Raw genomic sequence first — 18901 nt, forward strand, 5'->3', positions numbered from 1 at the left:
AGGTAGGTGCCATGGGCAGCTGTGAGGTGGGAAAGGGCAGCAGTTCAGGGTGAGGAGGGGCACAGACAGAGCTGCCAGTGGAATGGGCAGGGAGGGCACTGGGGCTGTGCAGGGGTGGGGAGGGTGATGGCAGCACTGGTTTGGGTGAGTGGGGGCAGAGCAGGGGATGCAGGGGGTGAGCCTGGCACTGGGCACTGCAGCAGAGCTCTGGGGGCACTGGGACACAGGGCTGATATCCCAGAGAGGCAGCAGGGCTGCTCTGGACAGATGGACAGTGGTCAGTGAGGCTCAGGAGGGAGCAGTGACACCACAGGGGCACCTCCAGCGGCTCCCTCACTGCCCAAGGGCACGGGGATGGTCCCATTGTGTCCTGCAGCTCATCCCAACTCCACCACCACCCATCCTGGATGGATATCCAGTCCCTGCTGCCTGCAAGGGACTCCTGGGGGTGAGGGTCCTTCTTGAGCAAGAGCTCTTCCTTTGTGCCCAGCACTGCAGTGCTGTTTCCCATGAGCCAGGGGCAGTGTTCCTTCCAGCTCCCCTCCACAGAAAGGTGGCCAGGATGTGCATGGCCAGGCAGAGTGACCCCACTGCTGCCCTGCATCCAACCCCCCTGGAGGGACAATCCCCTGGGGCTGGTGTTTGTGGGACAAGGCCATGGCCAGGCAGCAGGGAAGGACACACAAGGGCCTGGAGGTGATGGGGACAGCAGCTGACAGGCACTGTGCTTCAAATGCCATCCATCCTGAAGGAGAGCCTGGCAAAAAGGTGGCAAAGACATGCAGGCAGAGATTTCCCTCTTCTGAGTGACCTTCCCTGGCCTGAGCTCTGTGAGATGCCCCCAGTCAGGAGGTGATGGGGAGGGGCTGGGGAGGTGCCTCATGTGGGATTCACATTCTCTGAACCTGAGAGAAGCAGAGAAAAGAACGATCAAAACAATTCTTCTCTCATTTGCTGCACCTGTGTTGTTCACAAGGGGAATGCATTGTGGAAGATTTGCTTACCTGGAGGGAATTGGTGATTGGATTCTGCTGAGAGTGTTTTGATCATTCTGTTCTCTGCTTCTCTCAGGCTCAGAGAATGTGAATCCCACACCTCATCACTGGCCAAGCACAGCTGACCACCAGCAGCATCTCTGCCTTCCCTTTGTCCTGCATGTCCCCAGGACACCAGGCTGTCCTGTGCCACCGTGGCTGGCAGTGACAAGGGGCCAGCCTGGCCCTGGCTCTCAGAGCTAGCTCAGGGAGCTGGTTTACCTGCCTCTATCCTGCTCAAAGTCAGGCATTTGTGGTTGGTTTGACCCATAAAATTGTCATTTTCCCTCACCAACCTCAGCAGGATGAGAGCCAGGGCTCCTGCCATGCACTGACTCCATTTCCCTGTATCTCCCCATGCAGATGGCTGTGCAGTCAGGCCAAAAGTTTTCTATTTCATCCCCAAGTTTTTGTAAGTCAAGCCCAGCCCTGTCAGAGGTAAAGCAGCCTCCACCCTATGAGGATGCAGTGAAGCAGGTAACTGCATGGTTTTTGTTTTCTCCAGGCCTAGGGCTGCCCCTGCTGTGTGTTTGCAGTCAGTGGGACTCAGGTGCAGCAGTCCCAGCCCCTTCTGGTCTCTGGGCAGGAGCTGTTTCCATGAGGAATGGGCTTTCCTGAAGGGTTAGTGCTGTTCCTGCAGGGAGGACTGGCCATCACCCAGGAACACCCAGGAACACCCAGGAACACCTTCCTTCCCATCAATCTGGGAGCAGCCTCAGTGCTGGGACTGCTGGTGCCTTTGGGAAAGTGGAGTGATGCTGTTGGCAGGGTGAAAATGGGTTTGTGCCAGCGTGCAGGAGATTTGCAGGTTCTGGTCAGGGAGAGGAGGGAGACTGGGCAGTGCAGGCAGCAGGGAGGGCAGGCAGGCACGTGCCAGTGTGAGATTCTGGGGCCAAAATGTTGTGTCCTGAGGGCCCTGGGACAGGGCAGGCTGTGGTGGCCACAGAGCAGAGGGTTGGCAGCAGGGAAGGTGCTCTGCTCCCTGGATCATTGTGCCACGTCCCTGCAGTGCCCTGAGTGCTGCTGCCAGCCCCGTGGTGGTGTGGCCTCTCTTCTGTGTGGGAGGAAGCCATTTGTGGGGTCTAGAGCCATCCTTTCTGGGGTCTAGAGCATCTACCTGGCTTGTGGCTGGAGGGACTCTCCTCCTAATGGCCTCTACTCTCCTCTTTGTCGTTTGCTGCAGCAGATGACACGAAGTCAGCAGATGGATGAGCTCCTGGATGTGCTGATTGAGAGTGGAGGTATGCTCTGCTTCCCTCTTCCCCTCTGGGGCTCCCCCTCCAGCCGGCATCAGTCTGTGGGGCTCAGTGCACCCCAGCAGAGCTGCCTGAGTCGAGTACAGCTTTCCCCTGCCCTCCCTGTGCCAGCAGCCACTGAGATTGGATCCAAAAGCACATTGGCCCTCCTGGACCCTGCTCCTGCGTGTGCCAACCCCATGGGGTGGTCTGGGCTCGGCTGTCACCTGTGCAGAGAGAAGGGACAGCAGGACAGGAGCTCTGTGCACAGCACTGCCAGCCCCCTGCCCACACAGAGCCCCCAGTGCCCCCTCATCCCCAGGGCTGCCAGTGCCATCTCCCATACAGAGCACTGCTGCTGCCCTCCCCTGTGCAAGGTGCTGCCTGTGCCCTTCCCCAGCCCCTTGGGGACAGCTGCCAGTGCTTGTGCCCTAGGGACTGTGTCCAAACCCGGGGGATAAGGTCAGAAAGCGGGAATGTGTGAGGGAGGGTGGGCAAGCAGTGCCAGTGGGATCGAGCAGGTCTCCAGAGGGATGCCCAGGAGGTCAGCTGTGGTGATGGGCACTGCCAGGGCACCTCAAATGCCTCTCCTTTGTTGACAGAAATCCCAGCCAATGCCAAGGAGGATCGTTCCTGCCTGCAGAAGGTGCCTCAGATCATGGTGTCCGCGGGGAGCTCGGGTGGCCCTGTCCCCAAGGGCTCTGCCCCCTTCGAGCCGGTGCCCCCAGCCCCGCTGCCCTTCGAGCACTGCCCGGGCAGCAGCGACGCCCACCTGGAGGTGCTGCTCAACAGCCCCCTGGGCAGGGTCAGCGAGATGGCCCTGCTGAAGCTGGGGGCAGAGGAGCCCCCCTTCGAGGGCATGATCGAGGGCTTCTCTGGCAAGGCTGCCGACGAACTGCTCAACTCCCAGGAGATTTTACAGACTCCCCTGTCGCCCATGGACACCCAGCTGTCCCCTTCCCCTGCCGAAGGCTCTGCTCTACAAATGAGTTTCACTGAGTCTCCGTGGGAAACTATGGAGTGGCTGGACCTGACCCCCCCCAGCTCGGCCAGCGGCTTCAGCTCGCTCACCCCCGCGGGCCCCAGCATCTTCAACATCGACTTCCTGGATGTGGCTGACCTCAACCTGAACACCAGCATGGACCTGCACCTGCAGCAGTGGTGAGGGGACGTGCTGGGGCAGGGGGCTGTGAGCCTGCAGCAGGCAGCACAGCGCTCCTGTCGTGCCACAGAACATGCAGGGCCAACGTGTGCCTCATCCAGGGGAAACTGGAGTCATTTTCCCAGCATATAGGACTTGTTTGGATTTCCAGTCACTGAAAATTGACAGCACAACTCTGGTACTTTGGTTTTCCTCCATTGACACAACCCCACAGAGGACACCACCAGTGCCTGAAACAACACTTCCTTTGATTGACAAGAACTTCCATTTTCTTTCTTTAATCTTTCCCCCCTCCCAGTTTTAGCAGTCACTCTTGTGAGAACTGGAGCAGCTCATGACAAGACTGTGTGGTGAGGTGACCTCACCTGGGTGGCAACAGGAAATCATGGAGAGGGAAACCCACTGTTGCCTTGCCTCCTCTCCTCTCCTCTCCTCTCCTCTCCTCTCCTCTCCTCTCCTCTCCTCTCCTCTCCTCCTCTCCTCTCCTCTCCTCTCCAGTCCTTCAGGCAGACCTGTTGGGCTCACCTTGGCCGTTCCCATGCCAGGTGAGGAGCAGGGGCTGTGCCCAGCCAGGTGCCAGCACCCTTTGTGCACAGCCGGGCTCTCTCCTCCCTCCTGCCCAAAGCTGCACTGCCCCATCCCGCAGAGCTCTGCTCCAGGTGGATGAGAGATGGAGATCACCGAGCTCACGGTGGCACCTTGGCATGTCCTGAGGGGCTGAGAGCCCAGGAGCTGTCCTGGCTGCATTCTGAACTGGCTCAGGCTGCAGAGGAGCAGAGAGCTCTGGGCGTTGGAGCAGATGTTGAGGATGCAGGCGCAGGAATGGGGGATGTGGCAGCCCAGCCGTGTCCCGGTGCACACAAAGAGATGAGCGATGTGTTTTGGCCAAGGTAGGAGCAAGTGGTGTGAAAGGACCAGCCAGGCTTTGGAGGGGCTGTTCTGTGCACAGCCAGGTCAGGGTGATCTCCAGCCCTTGCATGACCCGGGAGCAGGGGGAGCCGGGCAGGGACACTCGGTGGCATCTGGTGGGGCAGAGCCGAGCGAGCCCTCGCGTGGCCGAGGCTCTGTGTGAGCGCCTGCCCCTGCCATCCTCCCCTCCGTCCCTCCTCCATCCCCAGCAGTGTTCCCCTCCTCGCCGAGGTTACCCAGCGTCACTGCCCCCTCAGCCCAGAGCAAGGCTACCGGAGAACAGCTGTGAATCACCGAGCCGGGAGGAGCCCGTTCTCCCAGCCCGCAGGGAAGGAAGCTCTCCCGCAGTGATGCTCCCGTTTGGAATCACCAGCATTTCTCCTAGGAGTCTCTGTGCAATATTCTTCCTCAGGCTCTAGCGAGAAGGAGCCTTTGCTTCACTTCTTGGCTTCCACCAAAGAACTTGCTGCAGACTTTGCGACGGACAGCGGCCGTTCGTCGCAACTCTGGTTTTGCCAAAGTAAATATTGTTGCTGACAAAGATTGTTAAACTATTTACAGACTGAGTGTATTTAATATTTGTGTTACTGGAAGGACAGCACACGGAGATGAAGCTGCTGGGAGGAGCTCCAGCCTGGCCATGGCTCCCCCAGGGATGCTGGAGCTGTGGGAGGCAGCTCTGCAGCCCGGGCAGTGTCCCCAGGCCCTGGCCTTGTTGCATGCTGTATAAAGCACGTGGCAGTAGCTTTCAAGTCACTATTTAAAGCACCATTTTTCTATTGTACAAATGTCACAGGGCACTGCTAGCATAGACAATCACAGGTTGCATTTTTTTTAAAGAATTTCTTTTTCTAAGTGAGAGATTTTTTTGAAGCCAGTCCGTGGAGAATATTCAGAGCACTTGAAGCAGAGTAGTGTTAGCTGCTCCACTGTGGCCTTGTACAGAGTTTTCCAGGTAACTTTCTCCTCTCAGCAATTGTATTTCCTTATTTAAAGGGATGCTGTCAGCTTCAAACCTGTAAGCAAGCACATTTCCTTACCTATGTTACCAGCAACACCTTCATTATTAAAACCCTTGTCTTGCCACTCTGTCTTTGCTGTTTGACTTCATCGCTGGGACAACCACAGCCATCCCAGCTGCCACCCCCTGGTACCAACTCCATGCCCTGGGACAACCTTCAAGGCCAGATGAATTTCATTCATGGCAGCATTTTCTCCTGGAAGATTTCTGAACACACCAGCCAGAGCCTCCTGTCTTTTTCTTCTGTTGGCTCTGGCTTTGCTCTTTGTGTTCCTGCAGCCCCCAGTCCTTGTGTCCCCCTAAAGGCAGAGCTGACCCCTGCCCAGGCCCCTTGGTGTTTTTGTCAGCACTGGGCTGGTGGCTGCAGGGTGCTGGGTACAGAGCTCTGCCACAGCCAAACCTCCCCCTGCCCACAGGCACAGCAGGCTGGGACCCTGGGGAACCTTGGATCCTTCTCCACAGCAGCCCTGAGTGTCTGTTTCCACATTTGTCACATCTTCCCTTGGATTAGAAAAGGTTCCCAGGTATTTGCCCACCTGTGTGCAAGGAGGGACTGCCCAGGTGGGCTAAAGGTGAAATGGTCCTGAGACATGGCTCAAGTGCACCTGAAAAGATGTAGATGAGCAAATAAGCAGTTCCTATGAACATCTTTAATGTCTAACCACAGCCTGCAGCCAGGTGTGCTGTGATGAACAGCCTGGGCTGAGCCAGGTCCTGGTCACTCAGAGCATGAGCAGACAAGCCTCAGCCTAGGATTATTTCAGGAATGACCATGGAGTGAGCACTCCCCTGCCCTGCTGGGGAGAGCCTGCCCGTGCTGCTGTGAAAGGCAAAAGGCAGAGAGCAGAGGGAATGGTGCAGCTCTGAAGGGCAGGAGGGATGCCTGCCAGGTGCCAAGGTTTGGAGCAGAGCACCTGGGGAGGCTGAGTCCAGACCAGGCTGCAGCTGCTGGCAGGGAAAGGGATCTGAGGGTCTCCTGAGTCTCCTCCCAGGCTCCAAAGGACACCAGCCCCAGATTTTCTGCTGCATGGAGAACTCAGCCCAGCTCTGCCTGGCCCCTGGTCCTGCAGCCAACCTAGAGCAGCCTCCTGGGGAAGCAGAGGGTGTGCCAATGGGATGGGACCCCTCCCCTCCACTGCCCTGAGTCGGCCCTCACTCAGTTTTTCATGTGTGGGTGATCTTCCCACACGGTCTGTCCCAAGGAATTCGGGGGTCTGGGATTTTCTCTTCTCTCAACATCAAGCTGAAGGATCCCAGTGATGCCCCGCTCCCCCTCAGTCTTCCTGCCTGAAAAAGCAGAGGTAATACAAAACAACCAAACAAACAATGTTCTGAGAATCAAATGAACATTTTTCATGCCTTTAGCAAGTTTTTTAAAAAGTGAGCTGCCTGTCTCAGTTCACCATGCAGTGCTTCCCCCACCACAGACACTGAGACATCCTCAGCATCTCCCCACCAGCTCCCAGGTCATGGTTCAGGCAGTTTCCCTCCACATGGAACCCCACAGGCACCACAGGATTTACCACACACAGTCCTGCAAACCAGAAAATCTTCTCAGTGTCCATATCTGCCTTCCCACACACCCCAAAAACCTGCAGCCTTCTCAAGGGGGAAGGGAAGGGAAGGGAAGGGAAGGGAAGGGAAGGGAAGGGAAGGGAAGGGAAGGGAAGGGAAGGGAAGGGAAGGGAAGGGAAGGGAAGGGAAGGGAAGGGAAGGGAAGGGAAGGGAAGGGAAGGGAAGGGAAGGGAAGGGAAGCCTGGGCTGCAGGAGGTGTCTGAACCAGGCTGAGCAAGGATCCAGACAGCTTTTCACTGGTCTGGGAGAGAAACATCCCAGTTTTGTATTCCCTTCAGGAGTGAAACCATGGCAATGCCTGATTGTTTGTGCTGCTCTGATCTCTAGAATGGATTTACAATAAAACACCTCCAAGCCCGTTTTCTTCCTCTCATCAGCACCTGCCAAATGCAGTTTTTATCTCTCCTTGTTATGCTTGCTCTCTGTGCTCTGTCCAGAAGTGTCACTGATAAAATCCCTCTTTTCATCTCCTTGTTTTCCTGGGCAAAGCCAGATTTGTGTGTGTGTGCTTGGAGCCTTCCGGGTGTCGTTTTTCGTGCTTTTATGTCACAAATTTGTAACGTTAGTGCTGTTCAGAGAGCAGAAGCAGCGGCAGGGACATCTGGCTGCAGTTCCTCGGGCACCCAGCCCGGGATGCTCTGCTGAAGCGCAGCTCACACAGACACCTCATGGCCAGCCCCAGCACTGCACCCGAACGCGTTCCTCGGGGCTTTAACCAGCTGCTTTGGTGGGAGCTCTGCTTGTCCTTCAAAGCAGAGCCCATGAAATTCCCCCCTATGCAGTGTGACCCCCCTGCTCCCCCAAAACCAGGCTGGGGCAAAGAGCTCTTAGCCCCAAGCCATGAAACACCCCCAGTGCTGAATCCGATGTTTGCCCTTGGCTTGTCTGGCACTGCTTCACAGCTGCAAAAACTTATCCAGGGGGACAAGAACAGTTAGGAAGTGTCAGCCCAGTGTTTCAGGCTGACGTAACGTGGGCAGAAACCTGCCTGAGCAAACAGGAGCAGGGGGAGCACTGTGGCCTTTGCTGCTCTGTGTTTTCCCTGAGCTCTGACCCCTCTGCACCGGCTCAGCCAGAGCCACTTTCAGTTCTGCTGAGTGGTTTTGTGTTGTAATTCCTCCCTGGATTCTTTGCTTTCTGCAGCTTTTAAGCCTCCTTTTCTCAGTTTTGCCCTTTTGGCCCACAGCTGTGCTCAGCAAGCCCTTTTCCCCTTCCTGACGCCCCGGGTGTGCTGCTGTGCCAATGGAGCTCCCCACTGTCCCTCCTGCCCCTGCCCATCCCTGGAGCCAGTGCTGGGAGGAAAGCATCAGGAATGGGTTTGTCACCCCCTCTGAAGGCTGAGTTGGATGTTCCTGCTCTCGTTCAGGGCTGGCATCAGGGGTGCCCTCAGCTCCTCTCTGTCAATCTCCATCACTCCAAGAGGAACCCGATCCCCCTGGCCCCGTGGCTCTCCCGTTCCACTCTTTGGCCACGGGATGTCACTGTCATCCCAGGCACCAGGAGCTGCTGCAGCCCACCCGGAGCAGCTGCCCCTGCCCACCTTGAGCAGCTTGTTAAAGTAACAGAAATACAGTTGCAATTGTTTAAACTACACCTAGACTGAAATATTTGCTTTAAGAACATTTCTAATGCATTCAAAAATCCTAAAGGCACTTAAATTATTTCAAGAAGAAATAACAAGAGTTAGGTACTCATAAAATCGCCTTATAGCATATATATATTAAAATATAGATGTCTAAGTGAAGATATTAAAACTGTGGACTTCTGTATTACATCTAAATATTTTCATCCACATTCAAAAGAAGAATCTTTCTCATAACTTCTGATTTATTTCTGGGTGGGCTCAGGAGAGGCCACGGGGGGAGAGTTGCCCATTGGGGAGGTCTTTCCTCATGGCAATGGGCGATGGATTTCCTCCTGTCTGCAGCCCAGGGGGGCTCAATGTTCTGTCCCGCTGTGTTTGGAAAGCAGCTGGAATTGCAGAGCACATTCAGCAGGAGGGGAGGAAAGCTGGGACTGCTCTGCATTCCCCCAGCTCTGGGATCCTGCTGGAGCTCCAGTTCTGGGATGCTCTGGGAGGTGCAGGGACTTCTTGGGTCCCAGCGGAGCCCCAGGCCATGGCAGCTTCCTTCTGTTGCAGCCTCCAAGACAGAATGTCTCAACCTAACCATGACCGAGGTGGTCAAGAGGCAGAACTCCAAATCCAAAAGAGTTTCAATCAGGTAACTGCAACCCTGGAGCTTTTACATCTGGGGAGGATGGGAGGGGAGCAGGGCTGGAGGGAGCAGCTCTCGGGGCATCCCTTTGCTGCTGCCCCCAGCTGCCCTGCCCAGCCCAGGGAAGGCGCTGAGGCAGCAGCTCCCTCACCCCAGCCTTTGCTCTCAGCAGATCAGCGTGTCCCAGATCAAAGTGGACAAGGTCCAGATCATCGGGGTCCAGTCCTCCTTCGCCGTGTGCCTGGACCAGGACGAGCAGAAGATCCTGCAGAGTGTAACCAGGTGGGAGCTGCAGCCAGAGCTGCCGGCACGGGGCAGCCTGACCCACCCATGGGAGCCCTGGGCTGGGATGGAGGCTCCTGCTCAGACACCAGCAGCCCTGTTCCCCCTGGGCTCTCAGCCCCGTTCCTGTTCCCCCTGGGCTCTCACTCAGCCCCGTTCCTGTTCCCCCTGGGCTCTCAGCCCCATTCCTGTTCCCCCTGGGCTCTCACTCAGCCCCGTTCCTGTTCCCCCTGGGCTCTCAGCCCCGTTCCTGTTCCCCCTGGGCTCTCACTCAGCCCTGTTCCCATTCCCACTGGGCTCTCAGCCCCATTCCTGCTCAGTTCTCAGCCCCATTCCCATTCCCATTCCTGCTCAGTTCTCAGCCCTGTTCCTGCTGGGCTCTCAGCCCCATTCCTGCTCAGTTCTCAGCCCGTTCCCGCTGATGGAATTCCCATCCCATCCAGAAAACCAAGCCCAAACTCCAGGGACTCCCAATCCTGGTGAAGGTTCTGACCTCTGATGCTTTCTGGAAATGAGAGAGTTCCAGGGCTCTTTGGGGTGGTTTCTGTACATTTGTGTAGCCTCAGCAAATCTGTGTAAAGTCTGTGCTGATCTGTAAAATACTGTGCAGAGAACTTTTAAAGTAATTGTAAAATATTAAAAGTTGATTTATTTCCAGTACAGGAGCAGTATTTGGGCCAAGGAATTCCTGGGTGGGTGGGAGGCACAGGAGGAGGCTCCAAAACTCCCCAGAGGAGCTGACCTGGGAGCAGGAAAAGGCTGAGAGTCATTGGCAGAGACAATTCCAGGACCCACCACAGCACCAGGATTTTTCCTTCAGGTGCTCCAAAGTGTCCTGGGGTTAACCTGCAGGTAGAACCTGCACAGTCTTTATCAGTTAAATGGTGTTTTCCACCCTCACAGGACAGCCTGAGGTGCTGCCCGGACTTGAACACTCCATGGTTTATTATTACCATCTTTTTATCCCCTTAGTATGATTTTTTTCAAGACAAAAAAAAAACAAAGAAAAAAAAAAGACAGAGAGAGAGAAGTATTGGAGATTACTCAGTTTAGAGAAATGAAAAAGGCAACTTCAATGCCACCACACTGCCAGCTTGGCTTTCCCTCTCCCCAGATTCCCTCATCTTCTATATTTGCTGGAGCTGGACTAGAAATAGAACTGGGCTGAAGACCAGGGTAGAAAATAGAGCCACAGCATCAGAAGTGTTTGGTTTGTGACCTGTTCCCTTCCAAGTGTATGGAAATCCCCTGGGGCTGGGGCTGGGATTGGGGCTGGGATTGGGGCTGGGATTGGGGCTGGGATTGGGATTGGGGCTGGAATTGGGGCTGGGGATGGGATTGGGGCTGGAGGAATAGCCCTGGCCCTCCTGGCCCTGCTCGCTGCCCCCCTGGCACAGCCCCAGCTGCTCTGGGCACCCTGTGCCAGGGCCTGCCCACCCTGCCAGGGAACAATCCCTGATTCCCAAGATCCCATCCAGCCCTGCCCTCTGGCAGTGGGAGCCATTCCCTGTGTCCTGTCCCTCCATCCCTTGTCCCCAGTCCCTCTGCAGCTCTCCTGGAGCCCCTTCAGGCCCTGGCAGGGGCTCTGAGCTCTCCCTGGAGCTTCTCCTCTCCAGGTGAGCACCCCCAGGTGTCCCAGGCTGGCTCCAGAGGGGCTCCTTCCCTCGGGGTATCAGGAGATCCCTTCAGGAGACAGAGTTTTTCCATGTGAGGAAGATTCCAGCTGCTTCCCAACGTCCCTGCACCCCACCCATGCACTGAAGTGACCTGGTACGGAAGGATACATACAAGGCGCTGCAGTTTTCTCCTGCTCTGGTGCCGTGTATAGACCCGGTGGCGGCGGAAGCGGCGTGCCAGGGCACAGGGATGCCGGCTGTGGCCGGACAGCGGCACGCAGCGGCTCGGAACCGGAACCGGGACCGGGCTGTGCCAAAGCTGCGGCCAAAGCAGCGGCGGGTGGCGGCGGGGCCGTGGAGATGGAACTGCGCATGCGTGCGGCTGATCCCGGAAGCAGCGCTGTGGTTGGATGAGCCGGCGCGGAGTGATATCGCTGGTGCTGGGGTTGTAGCAACTGCGCATGTGTGGGGTGCGTCACTATGGCAACGTGGGGACAGCCCTGATGCCGGCGGGCGGGCCGGGGGGGGGTGCGGGAGGCGGCGGAGCCGCGGGAACGGGGCTGCGGCTGTGGAAGGGAACGCCGGGACGCCCGTGGTTGCAGGAGGCGGCGGAGCCGCGCCATCCAGCAGCTCTGAAGCGGGGGGCCGCGGTGCGGAAGGCGCGGCTCGGCCAGCCATGCAGCGGCGGAGCCGCGCCATCCAGCAGCTCTGAAGCGGGGGGCCGCGGTGCGGAAGGCGCGGCTCGGCCAGCCATGCAGCGGCGGCGGAGCGGCCCCTCTTCAGCGGGAGATGCTCCCGGGGTGGCGGGAGGCGGGAGGAGCGGCGTGGAGGCGGCGGCAGTCTGCTGCGGGAGCGGGGGGGCGAGGGGGGGCGGCATGGGCGGCGCTGACGGGAGGCGGGGCTGGAGCGGCCGCAGGCACGGCAGAGGCTGCGCCGGAGCGGCCGCAGGCACGGCAGAGGCTGCAGGCACCGGGGGAGGCGCCGCGGCGCCGGCACGGGGGGGCTGTGCGGGCTGGGGCGCCCCGGTCCCAGCGCAAGCCGTGCCGTGCCGGGACCGGGGGATTGCGCCCAAACGCCGGCAGGGACAGGGTCTGCCGTGGGCGTTTGCCCTGCGGCGGGGCCCGTGGGCAGCTCGGGGTGCGCTGCGTGCTCTTGGAACGCCAGGGCGGGGGGGGCGGGCTCCCGCGGCAGCGCGCACAGGGGCGCTGGGGGCGCAGCGCGGCCGCGCCAGGCGCGCTCGGCACCGCAGATCCGGGAGCCGCAGGGAATGGCAAAGACGCAGCAGCAGCGACTTGGGCCAGCACCGGCCCCGCTGTGTCGGCAAAGGGGGCGAGGGGGACGTGGGGGGCGGCAGGAGCGGCCGCACTCGCGGGTAATGGGGGGCAGAAGCGGCGGGACCCGCGGCGGCAGGAGGGGGCGGGGCCGCGGTGGCGCCGGTAGGCGGGCTCGGAGAGGCGGGATTAGGGGGCGGGGCCGCGGTAGCCGGGACAGCCGGGACCGACGGGATGGCAAAGGCGGGGATGGCGGGAGCGGTGGGAGGGGCCGCGAGGTCCGGGAGGGCGGCGGGACCGCGAGGGCGGGGGGCGGGGCGGCAGGGATCAGCGAGACTGCGGTACCGGAGCCGTGGGGTCCGATGGGCAGGTAGGGGGCGTGTCCCGTTGGAGACTCGCGGCAGCAGGGGGCGGAGTCGCGGCAGGAGCAGAGCTCGGCACGGCAGCAGCTGCGGGCGCCCCCTTGCGGCAAAGAGCTCAACCAGCGGCCAGCAAGCCAGGACCAGCGCCACGGCAGCCAAATCTCGGAGGGAGATGCTACTAAAGTGCTTTACAACACCTTTTGCGACATTCGCGCTTTACGACCCCTTTCACGACATTTGCGCTTTACGACAGTTTTGCGGCAGTGGCGCTTTACTGCCCCTTTTACGACAGTCGCGCTTTACGGCCGCTTTTACGACAGTCGCGCTTTACGGCAGCGTTTGCGACATTCGCGCTTTACGGCCGCTTTTGCGACAGTCGCCCTTTACGGCACCTTTTACGACAGTCGCGCTTTACGGCAGCTTTTACGACAGTCGCGCTTTACGGCACCTTTTGCGACAGTCGCGCTTTACGGCACCTTTTGCGACAGTCGCGCTTTACGGCAGCTTTTACGACAGTCGCGCTTTACGGCAGCTTTTACGACAGTCGCGCTTTACGGCCGCTTTTGCGACAGTCGCGCTTTACGGCAGCGTTTTGCGACAGTCGCGCTTTACGGCCCCTTTTGCGACAGTCGCGCTTTACGGCCCCTTTTGCGACAGTCGCGCTTTACGGCCGCTTTTGCGACAGTCGCGCTTTACGGCACCTTTTGCGACAGTCGCGCTTTACGGCACCTTTTACGACAGTCGCGCTTTACGGCCCCTTTTGCGACAGTCGCGCTTTACGGCACCATTTGCGACAGTCGCGCTTTACGGCACCTTTTGCGACAGTCGCGCTTTACGGCAGCGTTTTGCGGCAGTCGCGCATTACGGCACCTTTTACGACAGTCGCGCTTTACGGCCGCTTTTGCGACAGTCGCGCTTTACGGCAGCGTTTTGCGACAGTCGCGCTTTACGGCACCTTTTGCGACAGTCGCGCTTTACGGCACCTTTTACGACAGTCGCGCTTTACGGCCCCTTTTGCGACAGTCGCGCTTTACGGCACCATTTGCGACAGTCGCGCTTTACGGCACCTTTTGCGACAGTCGCGCTTTACGGCAGCGTTTTGCGGCAGTCGCGCATTACGGCACCTTTTACGACAGTCGCGCTTTACGGCCGCTTTTGCGACAGTCGCGCTTTACGGCACCTTTTGCGACAGTCGCGCTTTACGGCACCTTTTGCGACAGTCGCGCTTTACGGCACCTTTTACGACAGTCGCGCTTTACGGCCCCTTTTGCGACAGTCGCGCTTTACGGCACCATTTGCGACAGTCGCGCTTTACGGCACCTTTTGCGACAGTCGCGCTTTACGGCAGCGTTTTGCGGCAGTCGCGCATTACGGCACCTTTTACGACAGTCGCGCTTTACGGCCGCTTTTGCGACAGTCGCGCTTTACGGCAGCGTTTTGCGACAGTCGCGCTTTACGGCCCCTTTTGCGACAGTCGCGCTTTACGGCACCTTTTACGACAGTCGCGCTTTACGGCCGCTTTTGCGACAGTCGCGCTTTACGGCCGCTTTTGCGACAGTGGCGCTTTACGGCACCTTTTACGACAGTCGCGCTTTACGGCCGCTTTTGCGACAGTCGCGCTTTACGGCACCATTTGCGACAGTCGCGCTTTACGGCCGCTTTTGCGACAGTCGCGCTTTACGGCACCATTTGCGACAGTCGCGCTTTACGGCACCTTTTACGACAGTCGCGCTTTACGGCAGCGTTTGCGACAGTCGCGCTTTACGACCCCTTTTACGACAGTCGCCCTCTACGGCGCTGCCTTTTATGGAACTTTTATGGTACTTTACAGGACTTTACGGGGTTTTTTTTGTTTTTCATTAATTTTTAATTTTTTTTTTTTTAATTTTTTTTATTAAATTTTATATTTTTATTTTTCTATTTTTAAAGCTTTTTATTTTATTTTATTAACTTTTTTTTATTAAATTTTTATTTTTAATTTTTGTATTTTTAAAGCTTTTTATTTTATTTTTTATTTTATATTTTATTAATTTTTTAAAGTTTTCTATTTTTTAAGCTTTTTATTTTATTTTTTAAATTTTTTTTACTTAATTCTATTTCTATTTTTTCTATTTTTAAAGCTTTTTATTTTTATTTTTTCATTTTATTTTTTATTTCATTTTTATTTTTAATTTTTCTATTTTAAATTTTTATTTTATTTTTTAATTTTTTTTATTTAATTTTTTAAAGTTTTCTATTTTTTAAGCTTTTTATTTTATTAATTTTATTTTTACTTAATTTTTATTTTTAATTTTTCTATTTTTAAAGCTTTGGTTTTTTTTTTTATTTTTTACTTAATTTTTATTTTTAATTTTCCTATTTTTAAAGCTTTATTTTATTTTTTCAATTTTATTTTTTATTTAATTTTTTAAATTTTTCTATTTTTTAAGCTTTTTATTTTATTTTATTAATTTTTTTTTACTTAATTTTTATTTTTAATTTTTCTGTTTTTAAAGATTTATTTTATTTTTTAATTTTAATTTTTACTTAATTTTTATTTTTAATTTTTATATTTTAAATCTTTATTTTATTTTTTAATTTTATTTTTTATTTAATTTTTAAAATTTTTCTATTTTTTAAGCTTTTTATTTTATTTTATTAATTTTATTTTTTACTTAATTCTTATTTTTAATTTTCCTATTTTTAAAGCTTTATTTTATTTTTTTAATTTTTTTTAATTTTTCTATTTTTTAAGGTTTTTATTTTATTTTTTTAATTTTATTTTTTATTTTATTTTTTAAATTTTTCTATTTTTTTAAAGTTTTTATTTTATTTTTTTAATTTTATTTTGTACCTAAGTTTTATTTTTAGTTTTTCTGTTTTTAAGGCTTCTGGGCCCCTCAGTTTAGGAGGGACGTTGAGATGCCTGAGCGTGTCCAAAGGAGAGCAACGAGGCTGCTGAGGGCTTGGAACACAAGCCGTATGAAGAACGACTGAGGGAGCTGGGGTTGTTCAGCCTGGAGAAAAGGAGACTCAGAGGTGACCTGATCACTCTCTTCAGCGTCCTGAAGGGAGACTGTGGTGAGCTGGGGGCTCGGTCTCTTTCTCTGGGCAACAACAGACAGAACAAGAGGACACAGTCTCAAGCTGTGCCAAGGGAGATACAGGCTGGAATTAAGGAGGAAGTTTTTCACAGAAAGAGTGGTCAAATACTGGAATCATCTACGCAGGGACGTGGTGGAGTCACCATCTCACGATGTGTTTAAAAAAAGACTGGATGTGGCACTTGGTGCCATGATCTAGTTGAGGTGTTAGAACATGGGTTGGACTCGATGATCTTGAAGATCTCTTCCAACCTAGAAATTCTGTGATTCTGTGAAATAAGAGTGGAAAAGCCTCGGGCTGTTTCTGGGTGGTTTTTGGGGATTGTAGCAGTGCTGGCAGCACAAGGGCTGCTGCAGGCCCCAAGGAGCTGATCCCAGTGTTGTGCTCCCTGGATGTGTCTGCAAGGGAGCTCTGGCACTGCTGGGGGCTGCAGGGCTCAGCCGCAGTGGGCTCAGTGCAGGGGGATCCTGCAGGAAGCAGGAGCTGGTGAGCTCCTGGCGCTGTCCCCAGGCCTGGTGGCACAGCAGCAGCATCACCTGGGGTTCAGTCTGCCAGGGAAGGGGCCAGAGCTCCTGGGGGCTCCGAGGAGAGGGGTCAGGTGTGTCTGCTGGACTCCTCCAGCCCTGCTGGGACCCCTCCTGTGCCCTGGCTCTGCTCCCAGCTCTGCTGGCTGCTGGCCACCTTCTGCTCCATTGCTGGGGATGGCTTAGCCTGGGCCCAGGCCTGAGCACTGAGGTCCCCAAAGGGTTTTCTCTCTGCCTTTGCCTCCCCAGGCAGGTCTGAGATGTGTTCTCTGCAGTGGGGCTGGAATTTGGCAGGGGGTTGTTCTTGTTCAGGGCTTTGAACCAGCGCCTTGTCCTGTCAAACGCTGCTCATTGGCATCCCTGGCCAATTCCGTGCCATGGATCCATGCCAGGACACAAATCCCTCTGGGTTCAGCTGGCCCGCCAGCAGCCCTGGAGAAGAGAATTCCCATCCCATCCAGAAAACTCCAGGGACTCCCAATCCTGGTGAAGGTTCTGACCTCTGATGCTTTCTGGAAATGAGAGAATTCCAGGGCTCTTTGGGGTGGTTTCTGTACATTTGTGTAGCCTCAGCAAATCTGTGTAAAGTCTGTGCTGATCTGTAAAATACTGTGCAGAGAACTTTTAAAGTAATTGTAAAATATTAAAAGTTGATTTATTTCCAGTACAGGAGCAGTATTTGGGTCAAGGAATTCCTGGGTGGGTGGGAGGCACAGGAGGAGGCTCCAAAACTCCCCAGAGGAGCTGACCTGGGAGCAGGAAAAGGCTGAGAGTCATTGGCAGAGACAATTCCAGGACCCACCACAGCACCAGGATTTTTCCTTCAGGTGCTCCAAAGTGTCCTGCTCAGGTGGGTGACCTGGGATTAACCTGCAGGTAGAACCTGCACAGTCTTTATCAGTTAAATGGTGTTTTCTACCCTCACAGGACAGCCTGAGGTGCTGCCTGGACTTGAACACTCCATGGTTTATTATTACCATCTTTTTATCCCCTTAGTATGATTTTTTTCAAGACAAAAAAAAAACCAAAGAAAAAAAAAAAAGACAGAGAGAGAGAAGTATTGGAGATGACTCCCCATCACCATTCACCTGCTCGGGATGCTGCTCCCTCCCTCGGGAGCTCTGCAAGCAGGGAGATGCTCAGGGTCTGTGCTCCCCAGGGTGCCAAGAGAGCCCCCCGGGCCGGGCACACGGGGCTGGGTGCCACACACAGCGTGAGGGGTCACTCTGGTCACCCTCCTCCTGCCACCCCAGGTGGTTCCTCCGTGCCCTCCCCGGGTCACCCCCACCGTGGTCACCTGAAGGCAGCTGCCAGCAGGGGCTAGGCAATGGAGAGGGCAGTGCTGTGACCCTGCACGGAGCCGGGCCCTGGGGCACGGCACAGAGATGTGTCCCAGTGCTGGTGACAGTCCTGTCCAAGGGAGGGAATAGCTCTGGAGGGAGGCAGGGACCAGCTGTGCCACCCACAGCCCCTCCCAGCTGGGCTGCGTTGGGTACCCTGAGCCCTCCCTGCTCTTATTCCCCCTCAGGTGCTTGCCTGGGCTGTTTGTGAGCACAGTCCTGGCAGTGGCTCTCAGATCACACCTATTTTTTCCCTGTGATTGTTTTTCCAAAGTCGACTCCAGGGATGGAAAGAGATGCTAAATCTAAAAAGCTGCTGTTTCCGGAAAACTCTTTCCTTTCCTTAGGAAGAATGAAATGTGACGTTGGCTCGGATCCCGTGCTCGGCTCCCAAACGCACCCGACTGTCCCCGGCGGCTCTCATGGCCCGAGTGATGCACACAGCTCTTCTGCTCAATTTGAGCAGGAGTTTCCTGCTTGGCCACGCCACATCTCCTGATGGGAGGCATGGATTTATGCCAAGACAAAGATTTTCTGGCAGATGTCCCCAGGAACAGCCCAGACTGCCCTGTTGTTCTGTTTCCAGCAGAAAGTGCCGCGTGTCTCCAGGAGAGGGAGTTTATGCTTCATCTCGCTCTCCAAGCACTTGCACAGCCGTAAACATAAAGGCAAAATACAGCATTTTCCTTTCCTTGCTCCTCAGAGCACTCACTCCATCTTTCCCTGGGCTCAAAGCGAGGTAAGGGGCCCAGGGAAAGATGGAGTGATTTGTGTCAGTCCTTTCCTTAGGACTTTTTCTCCTGAGAAGCTGAGAGGCCTCAGAAACAAAATGCAAACAATGGTTATCTGCTGCTGTGGAATGCAACAGGTGCATCTGGGATTGGTCTCATGTGGTTGTTTTAAATTAATGGCCAATCACAGTCAGCTGGCTCAGACTCTCTGGTCACTCACAGGATTTTATTATCATTCTATTCCTTGCTAGCTTTCTGATGAAATCCTTTCTTCTATTATTTTAGCATAGTTTTAATATATAATTTTCTTTTAATATAATATATATCATAAAATAATTAATCAGCCTTCTGAAACATGGAGTCAAGATTCTCATCTCTTCCCTTGTTGGGGTTGCCTGCAAATTCCACATTTGGTGACCCTGAGTGAGGAACATTCCCACACAACTGTTGCTGATCCTGAGGTCTGCCTTGGGCAGGGGTCCCTGCAGGGTGCTCTGCTCTCCCTCTCCGGGCTGGGCCTGTCCCATCCAGCCCAGAGG

At 54.8% G+C, this 18901-nt stretch overlaps 1 protein-coding gene and 2 long non-coding RNA genes across 5 annotated transcripts in view; 2 read left to right on the forward strand and 1 right to left on the reverse strand.

Moving 5' to 3' along the window:
* The window catches only part of MYOCD (myocardin), a 101431-nt gene extending 97582 nt beyond the window's left edge, over positions 1 to 3849 (forward strand). The window contains exons 12-14 of the mRNA XM_054516870.1: positions 1398 to 1511; positions 2218 to 2275; positions 2872 to 3849. Of these exons, the coding sequence (XP_054372845.1) occupies positions 1398 to 1511; positions 2218 to 2275; positions 2872 to 3434 (735 nt within the window). The 3' untranslated portion in view covers positions 3435 to 3849. The remainder of the gene's footprint in view (positions 1 to 1397; positions 1512 to 2217; positions 2276 to 2871) is intronic.
* A 2811-nt stretch (positions 3850 to 6660) lies between these two features.
* LOC118693861 (uncharacterized) lies at positions 6661 to 11404 on the reverse strand. Of its 3 annotated transcripts, XR_008508729.1 has the most exons (4): positions 11223 to 11404; positions 9928 to 10176; positions 9304 to 9417; positions 6661 to 6895 (listed from the first exon to the last, which is right to left on the reverse strand). It is a non-coding gene; the product is annotated as an uncharacterized LOC118693861 (long non-coding RNA). The 3 variants fall into 3 exon arrangements; XR_004981333.1 differs by lacking the exon at positions 6661 to 6895 and having other exon boundaries at positions 8636 to 9417; XR_004981332.2 differs by lacking the exon at positions 6661 to 6895 and having other exon boundaries at positions 8636 to 9417; positions 9928 to 10401.
* Positions 11405 to 15477: 4073 nt separating this feature from the next.
* Positions 15478 to 18698, forward strand: LOC129046881 (uncharacterized). The gene is made up of 2 exons (XR_008508714.1): positions 15478 to 17141; positions 17979 to 18698. It is a non-coding gene; the product is annotated as an uncharacterized LOC129046881 (long non-coding RNA).
* The last annotated feature ends 203 nt before the right edge of the window (positions 18699 to 18901 follow it).

This window comes from Molothrus ater, chromosome 19 (assembly GCF_012460135.2).
Source record: "Molothrus ater isolate BHLD 08-10-18 breed brown headed cowbird chromosome 19, BPBGC_Mater_1.1, whole genome shotgun sequence".
Taxonomy (NCBI): Eukaryota; Metazoa; Chordata; class Aves; order Passeriformes; family Icteridae; genus Molothrus; species Molothrus ater.